At 39.4% G+C, this 16,365-nt stretch overlaps 1 protein-coding gene across 1 annotated transcript in view; it reads right to left on the bottom strand.

The window, feature by feature from the left end:
- Positions 1–6,632: 6,632 nt before the first annotated feature.
- Positions 6,633–16,365, bottom strand: part of TTC27 (tetratricopeptide repeat domain 27) — a 164,454-nt gene continuing 154,721 nt past the window's right edge. Inside the window, exons 17-20 of the mRNA XM_043468286.1 lie at positions 15,944–16,141; positions 14,546–14,657; positions 10,617–10,717; positions 6,633–6,872 (exon numbers count right to left, since the gene is read on the bottom strand). Coding sequence (XP_043324221.1) covers positions 6,750–6,872; positions 10,617–10,717; positions 14,546–14,657; positions 15,944–16,141 — 534 coding nt within the window. The 3' untranslated portion in view covers positions 6,633–6,749. The remainder of the gene's footprint in view (positions 6,873–10,616; positions 10,718–14,545; positions 14,658–15,943; positions 16,142–16,365) is intronic.

Below are 16,365 nucleotides of genomic sequence, written 5' to 3'. Positions count from 1 at the left end.
CTAATCATCAGGTAAATGCAAATCAAAACAAGATATCAACTTATACTTGTCAGAATGGCTATCATCAGAAAGAGCACAAATAACAAATGTTGGCAAGAATGTGAAGAGGGGACCCTTGCACACTGTTGGAGGAAATGTAAACTGGTGCAGCCATTGTAGAAAATTAGTATGGAGGTTCCTAAAAAAACTCAAAATAGAGCTACCATGTGACCCAGGAATTCCACTCCTGAGTACATACCTGAAAAAAACAAAAATTACTAATTCAAAAAGATACATTTCCCCCAGCACCACCATGTTCATAGCAGCATTACTTACAACCACCAAGGAATGAAACAACCTATGTGTCCATCAACAGATAAACGGATAAAGAAGGATGGTGTACAATGGGATACTACTCAGCCATAAAAAAGAATGAAATCTTGCCATATGTAGCAACATGAATGGATTTGGAGGGGATTATACTAAGTGAAATAAGTTAGAGAAAGACAAATATTGTATAATATCCACTTATATGTGGAATCTAAAAAATACAACAAATTAGTGAATGAAACAAAGAAGAAGGAGATTCACAGGTACAGAAACAAAGTAGTGGTTACCAGTAGGGAGGGTGAAGTGGAGAGGGGCAACGTACAGGGAGGGGGGACAAACGGTTACTATGGGATTATATGAAATCATGTGTTTGAAACACCTGAAAAATGTGAAGCACTATAGAATTTAAATAATCTGTTGTTCAACAAAAAAATTTTAATAATAAAAAAATTTTAAGTGTCCTCCCAAATCAGTATGAAGGAATAGTTGTCAACACCAAAAGACAAAACAAATTTTATTTAACAGTTTCTCAGCTTGATTTATAACTTTTAAGTAATTTAGATACATGGTATATGGGCCTCCATTTATACTTTGGCTTGAAGCTCCACCATGTCAAAGGCAGGCCTACTTTCATGTACTTAATTATAAAGCTTAACTACATTTCTTAAAAAGCCTATCTCTTTTTCTCTCTCAGATGTATATGTGCATAGTCATATAGGAAATAGTCTAGAAGAATAGGCAGGAAAATGCTAATATGGTTATCTCCTACAGGGGTGGGATTTGGGGTGATTTAATATTTTTCTTCTAGCTTATTTGTCTTTGTTAATTTTTGGACAAAGAACATGGAAGGAACATGTGTGTAACTTATTAAAGGGGGGAGGTGAACATAAATCAGGTGTGCCTACTCCCATGCCCCCACCAAATAGATAAACTTGTTTCTACTGGTTAGGAAGCCAGTTGGGGGACCCGCTGAGCATGTGAAGCATGCTCTAGTTCTGCTGCTGATACATATTTTTTTGTGAAAAAGAACCATGGGGGCATAAACAGGTTTTCTGGCCAGATGGTTGTAAAAATACCAAGACAGCTTTGACCAACCCTGGCACCAGACATCTTATACACCCAACTGATTTCAGTAAGTAGTGATGAAGGGCACACAGAAGACTGAAAAAAATTCTGCAGCATTATTTCTCAAGCTCCAGGTCATGACCCCAAGGGATTATGGAAACTGGAGCCAAGTTGCTGGACGCCCCACCCAAGGACTCCATCAGCCCCTGGGACCCGAAAGACCATTCACAATGCCCCTTTCTCTTGACCGTAACAAGAACTAATTGTGCTCAGCTGCTCACAGAACACTGTGCACACATCAACTGATATGACCCCACAGCAGATCTGTCTGGTCTGTAGGCTGTTCACATTTTATAGCTGAGAATATAATAGAGGCCCAAAGAGGTTCAGATGCTCAGGTGTGGTCACAACTGGGAAGCTGGTGAAGTTGGGACTTAAATCTAGGTCTTTTCACCCCAAGGTCACCGTAGGGAGTCAATTCCCCATTTCACCATTGTGCTACCTATTCTCTACCTAGTCTACCTCCCTATTCTCCCTTGCCACTGTTTCTCTTTCCTTTTCCTAGCACCGGCCCAAGAAATCCTGATGATAAGAATTTAATTTTGTTTATCTTCCATTTCATAAAAACCTACCAGTCTTTCCTTCTGCCTTCCCCTATTTGCACCTGCAGCCCAGAAATGTGGAAAGTTTGCAATGATAATTGCTGAGAATCAACGACACTTTTGTATCATGGTCCAGCAGCACTAAACGTCATTAAGCTCCAAACTGGAGACCAGAAAGGGTTATAGCAATGCTTATTACCAAGTGGTTTCTAAGACACTCTTATTATTATTACTTTCAAAGCACTTCTATATGCATCTTCTTATCTTGCAATAACATCTCTGTCACATGGATCCCTGACAGGCTACAGAGAGGCCAAGGTCTTCCTCAAGTCCCACAGTAACAGTCTTCAAGATTCTCCGTTTGTGAGCAGCATTGTGTAATGTATGCCTATAGATGCTCACGTTCATTTGAACCCTCAGTCTGGAAAAAGCAATGCACGGGTCAGCTCCTTAACAACATTAACATGATTTACCTCCTCTCACCCCTTTCTGGCAACACTACCACAGAAAGATTCAAAAAGGGCTGATACTTACTGTTCAGAGGACCACTTTCATAATCTCAGCTTTCCACTTCACAGTCCTTGGCAGGGGTCCCTCTTCATAGATACAATGTCGGCACAGGGCCAAGAGATGGTGTGATTGATTCACAGGTCACTGCAGTTTATAAGAAGTCAGAATAATAGAAAGGAAAGCAGATCTGACATCACTGGCAAGGGAAAAATTTGAATGTTGTGCAAAGTGAACTAATTACAGCTAGCTCTGAATAGTGTGGGAGGAATGAAGACCTTGTTAGACAAAGCCAAACACGAAAAGGTCCACATAAAAAGTCTAACCACTCTCTAAGTCTGCAAATCTCCTCAAAATTGACATAAACTTGTTATTTATCCTAAAGTCAAGGGAAAAATATGATCTGCTCAAATGAACTCTTTATTAACCACTTTGTTGACCAAGGTGGAAGAGAAGGACCTTTATTATACTAAAGTAAGGAGAACATGCACACACAATTGGTTTCTAAATTGGCTTTGCTGTGAGCTGCATATCCTGCGTAAAAACTACCTCTTTGTCCACTGAGCTACTGCAATATAAAAAAAGAAAAGGAAAAAATTTCAAGATAAGCTCAGCTTTTATAGTTCACTTGTTGAAAACCGAGTGCAGCTACAATTATTATTAGGCCTTGGTCTGTGAAAGACTCTCTAAGAGTTAAAAGCAAGCCAGCACTACCTTTACCCCATAAGGGATTACTCTTTTATTGGCATAGTCTTGGGATTAGTGGAAATGTCTATCTAATGAATGCAGCTACTATATTTGAGCACATGCCCGAATAAGCTGCCTGTTGATTGAAACCTATCTATTTATAAGCACTTCTGCATGTTGTGAAAAAATCCATCTGTACCACCACAGCATGGCGCCCACCGTCTGAATAAAGGCTCTTTGCCATTTCACTACAGAGCCCGTTGAATGAACAGGCAGAAAGGAAGTGGGCTGCATCCACTTAGCAGGTTTTATTCCTCACTCTTGGCTAGTAAAGCAGAGTTACCTTATCTAAACAGCAATTTAGATGAATGGGGATGTTATACAAACAGAAGTGGGGGGAAAAAAAATACTTTTCACGAGAATCACCTAGGGTTTTAACCTAGGAGACTTATCATGATTTGGATAAATGGTCACAAATAGCCCAAACTAGCCAAACTTCTGCTTATGTCACAGTGTTTGAATGTAGTCTGGAAAGTAGGTAGATTTACTACACATACTCAATACCATGTCTTCTTTACATTTCTGCTATAGATGTCAACAGAAACAAATACAGCATGAAGAGAATAGCCTTGATACACAAATAAGTCAAAGCAAGCTTTTGATGTTTGGGGTCTTCATTACTGTACTGAGGCTCCACTTGATGTAAGGCAAAGCTCTCCACCTCCACATGGGAACTTGTCCACTCTGGGATTCTGTAGTTCCGAATCTACTACTCTACTTCCCATCCCTCATCACACACCCCGTGGCTCTACACTCCAGACATACCAACTCTCCAAGCTTCCTCAGTTTTGGGTTTGGGTGTAAAGAAGAGATTTCTTATTCCACTGGGGTTTATTTAACTCTTCTCCAATTAGGGTCCCCATTTACTATGCTTCTCTCATGGCTCAGAATCTGGTAAAGAATCTGCCTGCAATACAGGAGGCCCAGATCAATCCCTGGGTTGGGAAGCTCCTCTGGAGAAGGAAATGGCAACCACTCCGATATTCTTGTCTAGAGAAGCCCATGGACGGAGGAGCCTGTTGGGCTACAGTTCATGAGGTCGAAAAGAATCAGACACAACTGAGTCACTAACACACATTTCACTTTACTATGCTGTCTTTTTGGAAAAAGGCTAACAAAAGATTTATTAAAATAAACACCAAATAACCCTAAATAATCTTAAGAGACCACAGGTAATCGTTAACTAAGACTTCACAGAATTTCTCTCCTTGAAAAACTTTATAAACAATGACAAGCAAACCTTCCAGGTATTGCACTGTTGGAAAGAGAAAACTGAAATCAGCTGACTACTGGAAGCCTTTTTCTGGCCTCAACATAGCAAGAGAATGCAGGATTTAGCAGTCTTTGAATTCCAGCTATTTCTCTTTCTAGAGTTTGTGACCTTTAGTTTCCTGGTGATATCGCAAACCTTGAGTACTTAAGTGAGACCTCAATAAGTATTATTCATACTGTGGGAACTCAATAAAGATCAGAGGATATCTATTACATTTTTTAGTTGACAAAACAAAAAAGTAATTCTGAAGACAAATGTATGAAGAATAAAAAAACAAAGCTGAAATTTATAATTTCATTTGGAAACAGCAAATATTTAAATCATAACAGCAATACAGAGCACCAAAGACCCTATAGGAAGTGAAATATAGCTGTTTAAACAGATACTGTGTTACTGACTCTGCAGCTAGGTTAAAGTGCTATAAGTGATATTAAGAACTTGATAGGAAGTACTATTCTCACAACGCTTATTCTACAGATGGAAAAATCAAGTACCAGAGTGTTAAGTATCAAGGGTTAGGAGGTGGTAGAGACAAGCTTTTGTTAAAACCCAAGCTTTTCCTACTTTACCACAGTCACTCTCCCACCACCACATTTTCTTTAACTATGTTAAACATTCACTTAACATTCACTCACCTAGTAAGATTACTAAACAACTAATAGGTCTGTATCTTTAAAAGAAAGTACCTAATAGCTCTTTTGTGAAATGAGTCCAAGAAAAAAGAGGTGTAGGGCAGCTTCTGGAGATTTTGGTCCACTATAGCATCTGAGAACAGACTGGAAGAGAACAATCCTTTAGTGACTTGGTTAATGACAATTCTCAGTAACCAGTGCCAGTCTACCTTGAACCCAAAGAAAGCAAACTGAGAACTAAAAATTTGGAAATTCCTCTTCAACCTTCTACTCAATTTCTGAAATCTTTACCCTTTTCAGTATTAGTCTTCTATTGGGATTCATAGCTAGACACTAATAAAAAGGTTTTAATCTTAAAATCTCATTCCTTCTATCCAACCATCCATCTATCCACTTAATCCTCAATGGCTTCCATAAAAGGCACAAGTGGGCATTTAATGTTAACCCATGTTACTGCATCATTTTATTGTTCTTTTTCATAGTTACTGTGTCTCCTGTAAGAGAAACTGCTTTGAGACATATATCAACAGTTTTGTTTTGTTTTTTAACACCAATATGATACTAGAAAAAAGAAGCACGTGATTAAGGAAAAGAAGCACTGCTAAGTATTTATAATCAAAATTCACTGACGAAAGTTTCTTAAAGTTTTTTTTAATGTTCAGAATCTGTATTTTTAAATTTCCAAAGGCAGCAGAAAGGCACAAAGCAGTAAGGAATAGAAATTATTCACATTTTATAAATAAGAACATGGAAAATAGCAAGGGTCAATGACTTATGCATAGGACCGAACATTCAGCAACCAAAGCCAGGACTACAAATTCCTTACTACGACTTTTGTAGTAAGATTATTAAATTCAGCTGCTGCCTTCAATATTTGTTTCCATAGACATTACTAAGAAAACATTTTACTTTGGCATTTTTGTAATATGGCACCATTTATAGCTGTCTTCACTCATCATAACCTTATTAAACAACCATATTTAAGGCTGGCAGTATACACAATGAGGGGGGTCAGTCTGGTTACTAGTGGCTAATGGTTGAGTCAAGATTTGAGTTATGTCATTTTTTCTCTCTCATTTTCCTGATTTAGAAGTTAAACCATACCCATACTCCTAATTTAGCCAAGTCTGTATCTTTCTGACCCAAATACAAAATCTCAAGAAGTGTAAAGGTTTCCATCATCGAATGTACTCTTTTATCACTTTTGGATAATATACCAGCCAATCTAATGATCCCACAAACTTGCAGTGTGTGATTTTTCTTTTTCCCTGTTTGGACTTTTTCCAGAGAATGATCTAATTCACTTTAGGCTGAGAGAGAATAAACTCCATGCTAAGAAGAAAACTACGTTTTCCCCCCTCTTTGTGCTGAAATACCTCAAGAATAATAAAAATAGTGAATTCAACTGTAATTAAGCCTAAACAAAGAGGAAAGAAACATTTTATTTAATGTATTTCACAAAGTTGAAGCATTTGGAAAAAATCACAAAAGCAAGGATGTTAGCCATATAAGAGAAATTTATTTAAAAAATCAATATCTTGAGTTTCAGAGACACAGATATAGAAGAAATTCTGGAAAGTGAAACACCTTTTCCAGAAACTGTTCCCAGGATGGTCAATACTGATTTCGAAATTGGTTGCTTAGGTCTTGAAGCTCTGTCACTAAGGTGTCCATAGCTGCTATTTCATCACCTAATTCCCTGGAAATTTCTCCACTTGCCGCGTCTGTAAAAAGTTGCTGCAGCACAAAGAACAAAGCAGAACTATCAAAACAATGACCATCTCTTTAAAAAAACATAGACACAGAGTACAGAATTAAAACTCCCTTTGTATAATAAAACCACAACATTATAGCAGCAATAGTTGTGTTTGTTCCATTCACCATCCTGGAAATGAACAAGCTGCAACAGTGGATGAATCAAACAACATGCCTCAACTTGTAAATTTAAATGAGTTCTCCTCTTGGAAACAGTTATCTTGAATATTGATTGTATTATTCATTTGAATGTCATAAGATGGTTTTTGGATAAATAGACATTATTCATTTAAGCAAAACAAATCTATTCATTGTGTATACAAGCAAAACAAATACATTTTAGATTCAAGTTCATATAAATCATACTCTTTATGCTATTTGAAAATTAATTATGGCTTAGGACTCAGAGGCCACAACAATCATCAAGACTGGGTAAAAACAAAAAAGTCCAGCACAATAAAACAAAAGTGAGCTCCTTCTGCAAAAGGAATAGCTCTGGGGTGGGGGAATATTGCAGCATCCCTCAGTAACACCACCATGGCTGGCACATTTTGGAATGCCTTTCTAGGAACTGCCTGCTGAGTCAGTGCAGGCACCCAGGACAACTAGCTTCAGGATTTTATGACCACATTGTGTGTGTGTGTGTTTTAATCAGAAATGTAATTTACTCAGCTTACCATCTATCTTTTTCATCATACTTAAGATTGTTTACAAAAATCAAACTTATTAAAATACAACTGTTTGCCACCACCACCACCACAGATGACAGCAACCATTCTGACAGCTATTCTAAAAGGGAATCCTGAAGATGTTCTGAGTGAAGGCGTCATCACCATGATAAGCTTAGAATTTCTCACAGTGATTTATGGAGCATAGAGCTGTTTTGTAAAGCTTTGCCACATAACTGTGTAGTCACATCTTACACAGCATTTCACAACAGACTGACATACCAACCACTGTGATGTGATCAGTAGAAAAAACACCTCTGAGCAAAGTAACTTGGACTTAAGTGGCATATTTATTTTTACTAAGAATTACAGCGCTTGCAATCATCACAAATCTGCCTCACTTCCCTATAAAGTAAGGAGGAAGCAGAGAGGAAACTGAGGCTTAGGAAGAAAGAATAATTTGCTGAGGGTCCCCTGGAGCGTAAGTGGTGTATCCGCTCTGCCTCCAGGCTCTCTGGTATCCTCACCAACTGCCCTCATGCCACCGACCCCCAACCCCCACCGCCCTGGCAGCAAATCTGGACAAGGATGGGGTGCTGAGGGTTGAGGAATTACCCTGTCCTGGCCGAACAAGAACTGGATGACTTTAGGTGAGTTTCTAGGTTCTATCTAGGAGTTTATTTCCATGACGTGCCAGGCCTGGCAGGAAAGGACCAGAGATTCGTGCAAACTGAGCCTATTATTTAACACAGTCATCCTCAGTCATTTTCACTTTTTAAAGTGTTCTGGAAAAGTGTTCTTTAGGAAGGCAATTCTTTTTAGCAAATCCAATTTGTTACAAAGTAGAAAAGTAAAAACGATTTACTACAAAATCAGGGGCTCCCAAATATTATATGCAAAAAGGTGCTTTCAAAGGAGGTGTTGGGAAGCAATTTTTCCCATTTTTGGATAATCCAGTTGAGATCTAATGAGAACAAACCTGTACACAGATGATGTTCTGAGGCCTCATTTTCAGTGTTTCGAATTCCACGATATAAATGGATTGGACAGTACAGGCAAGACTGTTTAAGTCAGGCTTCCCTGAGGCTCAGGGGAATAGAAGCCGCCCGCAAATGCAGGAGACACAGGTTCAATCCCTCGTCCAGGAGGACCCCACATGCCGCAGAGCAACTAAGCCGATGCACTACAGCTGCTGAGCCTGTGCTCCAGAGCCCGGGAACCGCAACTCCTGTAGCCCACGGGCCCTGGAGCCCACGCTTCACAACAAGAAAAGCCACTGCAGTAAGAAGCTTGAGCAGTGCAATTAGAGAGTGGCCCCCTACCCATTGCAACCAGAGGAAAGCGTGTGCATCAATGAAGACCCAGCGTGGCCAAAAGTAAATAAGTAAAATTACATTACAAAAAGACTATTTAAGTCATATATAAGTGTAGGTTTATGTAAAATTAATAAATTATAAGCTTTGCACAGAGAAAGAGAAACCTGTGAAGTACATCCTGAAGAAATAAACAATCATGGGTAAGTTGATGACCTCACCGAAGCTAGGAAACTGAGCTCTCTATTTGGGAATAAGAGTCATGAAAAAAGTTTGCTACCTTGACCTTCTTTAAGAGAGCTCCTGGAGCTTTCTGAGAGACACATAATCTGAAGCTGTGCTGTCAAGCTGGGAGAAAATACAGTTCCCCCAGATTATAGAAACCTGGTTCCAGCAGCACAGTTAGGAAAGTGAGTTAATAATCTACAAAGAGGCAAAAATGATGCTCTGATATGAAAAGATCAAGCAATTAATGAAATGCACCCTCTGGAAAGGTCTTTACCTGTGTCCAGAAGTGACCTTCACATGCCATGAATTTGGCTCTCAGAAGTGAGTTAAAATTAGCTGCAACCCAAGATTAAAAAGGGAAGGCAAACAAAGATTAGAAAAGAAAGTGCTAATTTGTACTAGAAGTTGGATTACTTCAAATTTTGTTCCCAAGGGTATACTCCAAATCTAGTTACATGTTAGAACTACCTGGGAAACTGAATACAGATTTCCCAGGCTCTGTTCCAGACCTGATCTGTCACAGGTAGAGATGTGGAGTCCATTCTACTCAAGAGCTCCCTCGATGACTCTCAGCTGTCCCCCTCCTAGCACTAGTTCACAGGGTGCTATTTGTAAACTGATAGCATATGGTTTAGTTGTCAAACCTGAGTTTGACATTTACTCTAACATTTTTGTCAAATCCATACATCACCTACTTAATATCTGTCTCTAAATCAATTTTTTTAAATAAAAGTATTTTTTAAGGAAAACATTAGAATACTGTAAATAGAAAATAAGCAATAGTATTCATGAAATTATAGATTTGATTGCTACTTACACTTTTTCTAATATGCACTGAAATAAATATATATTAAAATAACAACATTTACCCAAGTGCTACTAGTAGTATATATGCCACATTTTGGGAAAAAGTGATGTAAGTAGAAGAGCACTGTTTAATTTAAAGAAAGCATCAAGAGCTGGATTATAAATATTAATTTCAAAGATTCCTAAGTTACCCATGAGTAGGGTGGTTTATTCACTAGGTTAATGATCTCCTCACCAGCACAAACACCTGGGGCTAATACTAAAATATAACGGGAGGGACTCCCCTGGTGGTACAGTGGATAAGAATCTGCCTGCTAATACAGAGGACACAGGTTCAAACCCTGGTCCGGGAAAACTCCCCTTGCCTCAGGGCAACGAACCCTGAGCTTGTGCTCTAGAGCCTGGGAGCCGCAACCAGTGAAGCCCGCGCACCTAGAATCCATGCTCCAGAACAAGGGAAGACACTGTAATGAGCAGCCAGCACACCACAACAAAGAACAGCCCCCACTCGCTGCAAGCAGAGAAAGCCCATGCCAAGTAACGCAGACCCAGCACAGCCAAAAATAAAATAAATAAACAAAATGTAAAAATAAAATAAAATGTGGGCCTAAAGTTATCCCTCATGTAAAGAACAGTTAAGAGCAGCTGGCTGACACCAAACCTTTTTATTTTCCTGTGATAATTCTAAACAATTCACATTTCACCCTCACCTTTGCTTTAGATAATAAGCCCCGTAAATTGAGTCGAACTGAAGACAGCACTTGTATAGCCTCCTGGGGACTGGATTTGTTTTTACTGCATTTAACAGCCACTGGAAGATAAATACACGGAAAACATCCATTAAAAATTGATAATGATAATTTAAAGGCACAAAATCCAATTATTTCATTGGTATTTTATAGTAACAGACTTTAGAAATGCTTCTACATGGGAAGTTTTTATTTTGGTAAAAGGAAAATAAGTTATGTGCATAATTTCCCCTTTTATCCCTTAAAAAGGATCATTTATTGCTCAAAGGAGACTTTTGAGGAAAATGAGTATTTTTTGGTGAGTTACAGATTGTTGGGAATAGACTCTGAAAAAACAAAGAAGCACAGATTATTGAAATTAGGCAGACACAAGATGTCCACAGAGAACAAAAACAGACACAGCTCATCTTAACATGGCTTCCCAAAGTACTGAGTCCCTAGTGGGGACTCACAATTGCCAATGACACCAGCCCAAGGAAGTGACATGCCAGATATTCATAGCTCAATTCTCAGTGTATTTGCATATTTGGGGCTTGTATCACCACTCTGGAAGAAGTGATGTCAACAACCCAGGTGCCTGCATTTAGGGAAGGTGAGCATGACCAGGCTCTCCAGTGGCTGAGTCACGCCTGGTAATCATTAGCACCGAGCAGGGGAGAAGACAGTCACTCATTCCAACAACTCTGCCTCCCGCATTCTGAGGAGCCCATTTTCCTTAAACTTGAAATTATGAACAGAGGCTATAACCCTTTCTAGCAGAAGGCCTGGCTATTAACACTTTGTAAGAACAAGTGAAGAGCTTTGTAAAAATTTAATGCTTCAGATTTCTCTTCCCTGGTGGCTCAGACGGTAAAGCGTCTGCCTGCAATGCGGGAGACCCGGGTTCGATCCCTGGGTTGGGAAGACCCCCTGGAGAAGGAAATGGCAATCCACTCCAGTACTCTTGCCTGGAAAATTCCATGGACTGAGGAGTCTGGTAGGCTACAGTCCATGGGGTCGCAAAGAGTCGGACACGACTGAGCAACTTCACTTCACTTCTTCAGATTTCTCCACTGACTCCTTGTTTCCGTTCCTGTAAATTATGCTCACTACAAACAGATCAATAACCAGAACCCATTTTAAAACTCCACGAAACAGTGCAGCAACTGAAGTCTCCTCCGTACCGTGTATCTTAGAACAGGGATAGACAATAGATTTCTTACTGTATGTAAACTAGCAGAGGTTGTGTGTGCCTGGTAAAATAGGTTTGTCATCATTAACACCTTCTATGGCATGAGCTATGTCTGGCATTCCTATTTCAAAATAAAAACAAGATTTTGAAAGGATGAATGGGAGTCAACAATGTCACACTTATTTTCAAAGGGCATAGGTTAACCTAGAGATATGGAGGATTATGATGTCTGTGACCCGTAATAGAGGAAGGTTGTAACTACCATTTGTGAGATACTTGGGTTGTTTAGTACCTAGTAACATAACAAAAACAGCTGTGATTCTGTTTTCAATCCTTCATTGTCATTTTGAGAAAAACAAAATAGAGAGTAAAGAGACAAACACTCTATTTGAGGCCTTCCTCAATCCTATTTTCAAGAGGCATTAGAGACGGAGAGACAAAGAGAGAGAGAGAGAGAGAGAGAAATAACCTGCTGTTTCAAATCATCAGGAAATCCAAGACAGCTATGCTTCCTCCAGGCAGACTGTAGTTAAAATGCATAACTATGATTTTAAAAGTTCCTGGATGGCAAAGAAGGGATGAACTTTTGCCCACCCTTTCCCAGAAAACAGAACAACACAGACTGTAAATGAACACCCTCCAGACAGAACAATGGGTACATAATGACAACATTGTTACAGAAGGGTCTCCAACCCTATGTGGAAACCCTTACCAAGCTTTCTGGAGCACATGTCTATTCCTCAAAATAACAACCCGAAAAGGAATAAATCATATGGAGATTTTTTTTAAATGTCATATTTCCTTTTCCAGAATTGGGTGAGGTGGAGCACAGTGATCGGGAGAAAGATAAAAAAAAAGAGAACAGAAATAACAGAGAAACTCAGCTTATTCTTCCACGGAGCATGGCTACACCAGAGCAACACAGACAAGGTTAAGATTTATCTTTATAAATCTAAAATATCACTAGAAACGAAAGCTGAGCATCCACTCAGGTATGCTTAAAATGCCATAAGGAGCACAAACACATAATTCATTCAAGTCAAAGGGAAACTTAAAAGAAAAGACACTTGTTTTTCTCAAAGTATTTCTCAGAAGGAGAAAAAAGGGTACCAAAAATAGTTTGAAATCAATTTTAAGGTGCAAAATAAAGATTTTTTTCCTGGAGTACTTCTTTAACCTGCTTATTTATATTTGACAGGTTTAATACTACCACTTAGTGATTACAGAAACTATCTTGGCATTGACTGATACAGAACCTGCTGTTCACAGAAATGTTCAGGGTTGGCAAGTTGAAATAGCTCAGATAAGTTCTTCAAAATAAACTGCACCCTGCTCTGACTGTGTAGATAATACACCTTAGCATGGGTCCTCCAAAAGTAGTCCGGATCCACAAAGGCCAAAGGCCTTTGAACTTTTAAAGAATGAACTCCACCTGAGCCCACTACCCTGAGGCCAGCACAAGCTTTGTAAATTCCAGCCACCCCTGACCCTCCTTCCACTGGCCTGTCAGAAAGTACACTGAGTTTCAGCTACACAGAGTCTAACTTCTACCTTATCTGTCAAGGGGTGGGTGGCCCAGGAAATTAGATATTTATATCCTTTTGTCAATGACAAGTAGAATTATTAACTACTAAGCCCATTTCTCAACTGTTTGAACATTCTGTGACTTTTTTCAAAGCAAAGTTAAGCTTTATTCTTGCTCATTTTTTCCTTTTTAGTTTTGAGTCCCTTATCACCCAACTCAGATCCTCTACTATAGAAAGAATAGGGTGGGGGGTGAGGAGGTAAGGGATTAACATTTAAACCATGTGTAAGATACTATTAAGTGTTTCAATATGCTTTTACTTATTTTTCGTAACAACCATAGGTATTATTCCCATTTTCACGACAAGGGAACTAAGGGTCAGAGAAGGTAAGTAATGGTGACCCCAAGTCACCGAGTTAGCATGTGGTAGAGCTGGTCCTGGAGCTCAGAGCCCCTGAGTCCAAAGGTCTGCCCTTTATATTGCCCCTTGCTGCACCCTATTTGTGGCAATTAATAGTTGCAGAAGTTATAGGAGGACTTTAGGATAGATTCACAGTCCTTGTGATTCACTCCTTGACAGTGTGGCTTCATTATTTTATTTGAATTGCATGCCCAGGACATCACATGCCTATGTTCAAACATAAATGTAAAAGTGTGTTATTGCCTGTAACTGTTGTTACTTTTCATTAATGTAAATAATTAAAAGCAGCCTTTATCTGGAGTATCTTTCCCTAATCGGCATATAATTTTCTAGGTAAGGTTACTTCTCCCCTCAAATACCACACATTAAAATACAGTGCTATGCACTCCAGTAATCTATGTACTCTTATTAATATTTTCATTTACAAAAGAAGAATATGAGTCAAGGAAAGTTCAGATTTTCTTACTACTACATCATCAACGCGGGAGGTTACTTCCGTGTGAAGACTAAACACAGTTGTAAAGGTATTTCCTATCCATCTGTCACTTATTCAAACACTATTTAAGCCTCTAGCCTAATTTTTCTCATTGTTCTAGGGTGCCTACTACATAATAGTTAATCTATAAATGCTTGCTGAATTAACTACAAAAATTCTAATACAATGAAGTAATCTGAAATTATCTGAAGTGGAATTTCACTTTTGACTAATATGTTTTCCTATCAGTAGAAATACATTAAAATATACCATGGATATCAAACGTTACATCAAATACCATGTGCAAGTCCTAAGGCTCTTTGAACCACTTCCTTAAATGACGTAATATTTTTCTCCCAACAACTGGACTGTGTGTCACACTTGTATGCCTTAGAGAGATACTGGAACGCCTGAGGAAAGAAAAAGAACAGCATTCAGAACAAGCAGCAGAATTCACATTTCAAACTCTGCTTCCTGGAAGTCATATGGAACTAATTCCAGCTGAAAAGCCAGCCTCTGGGTTATGCAGCACAGTCTCAGCATTATTCTCATCAAAGAAGGGATACAGATGCACATCCAACAGCAACAAGCAGTTAAATCAAACGGGCAGGTCTGAATGGAGACACTTCCCTCCAAAAATTAAAAGGCTGGGTTTGCAAATCTATAAGAAGTATACACATTTCCCTGGCATTTGTAAACATCAGCTTAAGAGACCAGTTCAGAGAACAAGGTGTGAACTTGGTGAAAACTGTGGGATTACTGGCAGGTGGGTAACGACACAGATGCTTAAAACAACTCTCTTTTACAACCTCCCCACCCTTGAAGGAGAAATCACAGATCAGAGAATTCAGAGTATCCTTAATGCCGCATATGCAAGAGAGGACAGAATTCAAGAATGGAAGGACGGAAAGCAGGAGTGTGTGCACACATGCGTGTGAGTATGTATTCTCCAGGCAGACAAGGCTTTGCTGGAAGCCAGCTGGGTGGACACAAAGGGGGAGAGAACAGCTAAGAATCCCACAGATTAGCTGTACTGTGGCAAATTCCAAACTTATACAAGTACATTTGATTTGTTGTGGATGTTTTGAAAAGAACACAAAACATTTAGTATTCCAACCTTGGAAACTCTGGAGGCCCCTTTTACATTCTAAGATAAGAAGCTGAAGGCATAACTTGAACGTAACTGGTGTTCCACTGCACTTGCAAGAAAGGGGCAGGGCAACCTTTGTAAAACATTTATGTTTAGACTTTAAAAGCTCCTCTTCGATAGTCTTATCGAGCTCCTTTTTCTTTCTCCTTTTCATAGTCTCCAACTCAGATTTAAACACTCCTTTGTCCTTGTACCAACTACCTTAGTCTTCAGCAAGAAGCCTGCAGAAAGGGGTGTGGAGTAAATAACGAGAACCAGCTGTTCATGGCTTGCAAGGAAAGCAGGTTAAAGAGACCCTTTTTGGGAAACAGAGAACAATTATTTAAGAAAAACTCATGGAAAGAAAAAAGATGAATGTTTACACATCCGAGCCTGTCCAGAATTCAGGGTGCTTATGTTAAAAGACTCTGCATCACAACTGAAAATATGAGCATATTAATCTTATCTTTCAAATTATTAGTCTCCCTCCAACCATCAAAAAAGCAGATTCACCATGTCTGTGTTCAAACAGAAGGTAAGAGCCCCAGAGGACTGGGAAGGACTCACCTTTTCATCTTCATCAGGCTTGTCACTTTGCCCGTTCCCATACACTTGGGCATACAGCCTCCAGATTTCTCCATCATTCGCCACTCTTGAAGTCACTCTGCCAAATAACTCCTGCAGCTTTCCTCTGAGGCCAGTTGCAACATCGCCACTACGATCAGCCATCCCATCCATCACTGCCCTGACCAGGATTTTAAGGACCTTAAAAAAAGCACAGGAGAAGCTGGTAAGCTAGAAACAAGCAAACAATAACAAAAAACGAAGGGCCACCCTCACCAACAATGGCGACAGTGAAAACCAAGTCAGGCCTGTAAGAGTGTCACTCCGCCACTTTTAAAGAGTGAAAAACAAGATGAGCCCATCCGGAACCACTGTCTGGCATCACAGACAGTGATTTGACCTCTCCCGGTGTCCCCTTTTCAGGC

The sequence above is a fragment of the Cervus canadensis genome, chromosome 5, assembly GCF_019320065.1.
Source record: "Cervus canadensis isolate Bull #8, Minnesota chromosome 5, ASM1932006v1, whole genome shotgun sequence".
Classification (NCBI taxonomy): Eukaryota; Metazoa; Chordata; class Mammalia; order Artiodactyla; family Cervidae; genus Cervus; species Cervus canadensis.
The sequence above is the reverse complement of the archived record's forward strand: the minus strand, read 5'-3'. Positions and strand labels throughout refer to the sequence as shown.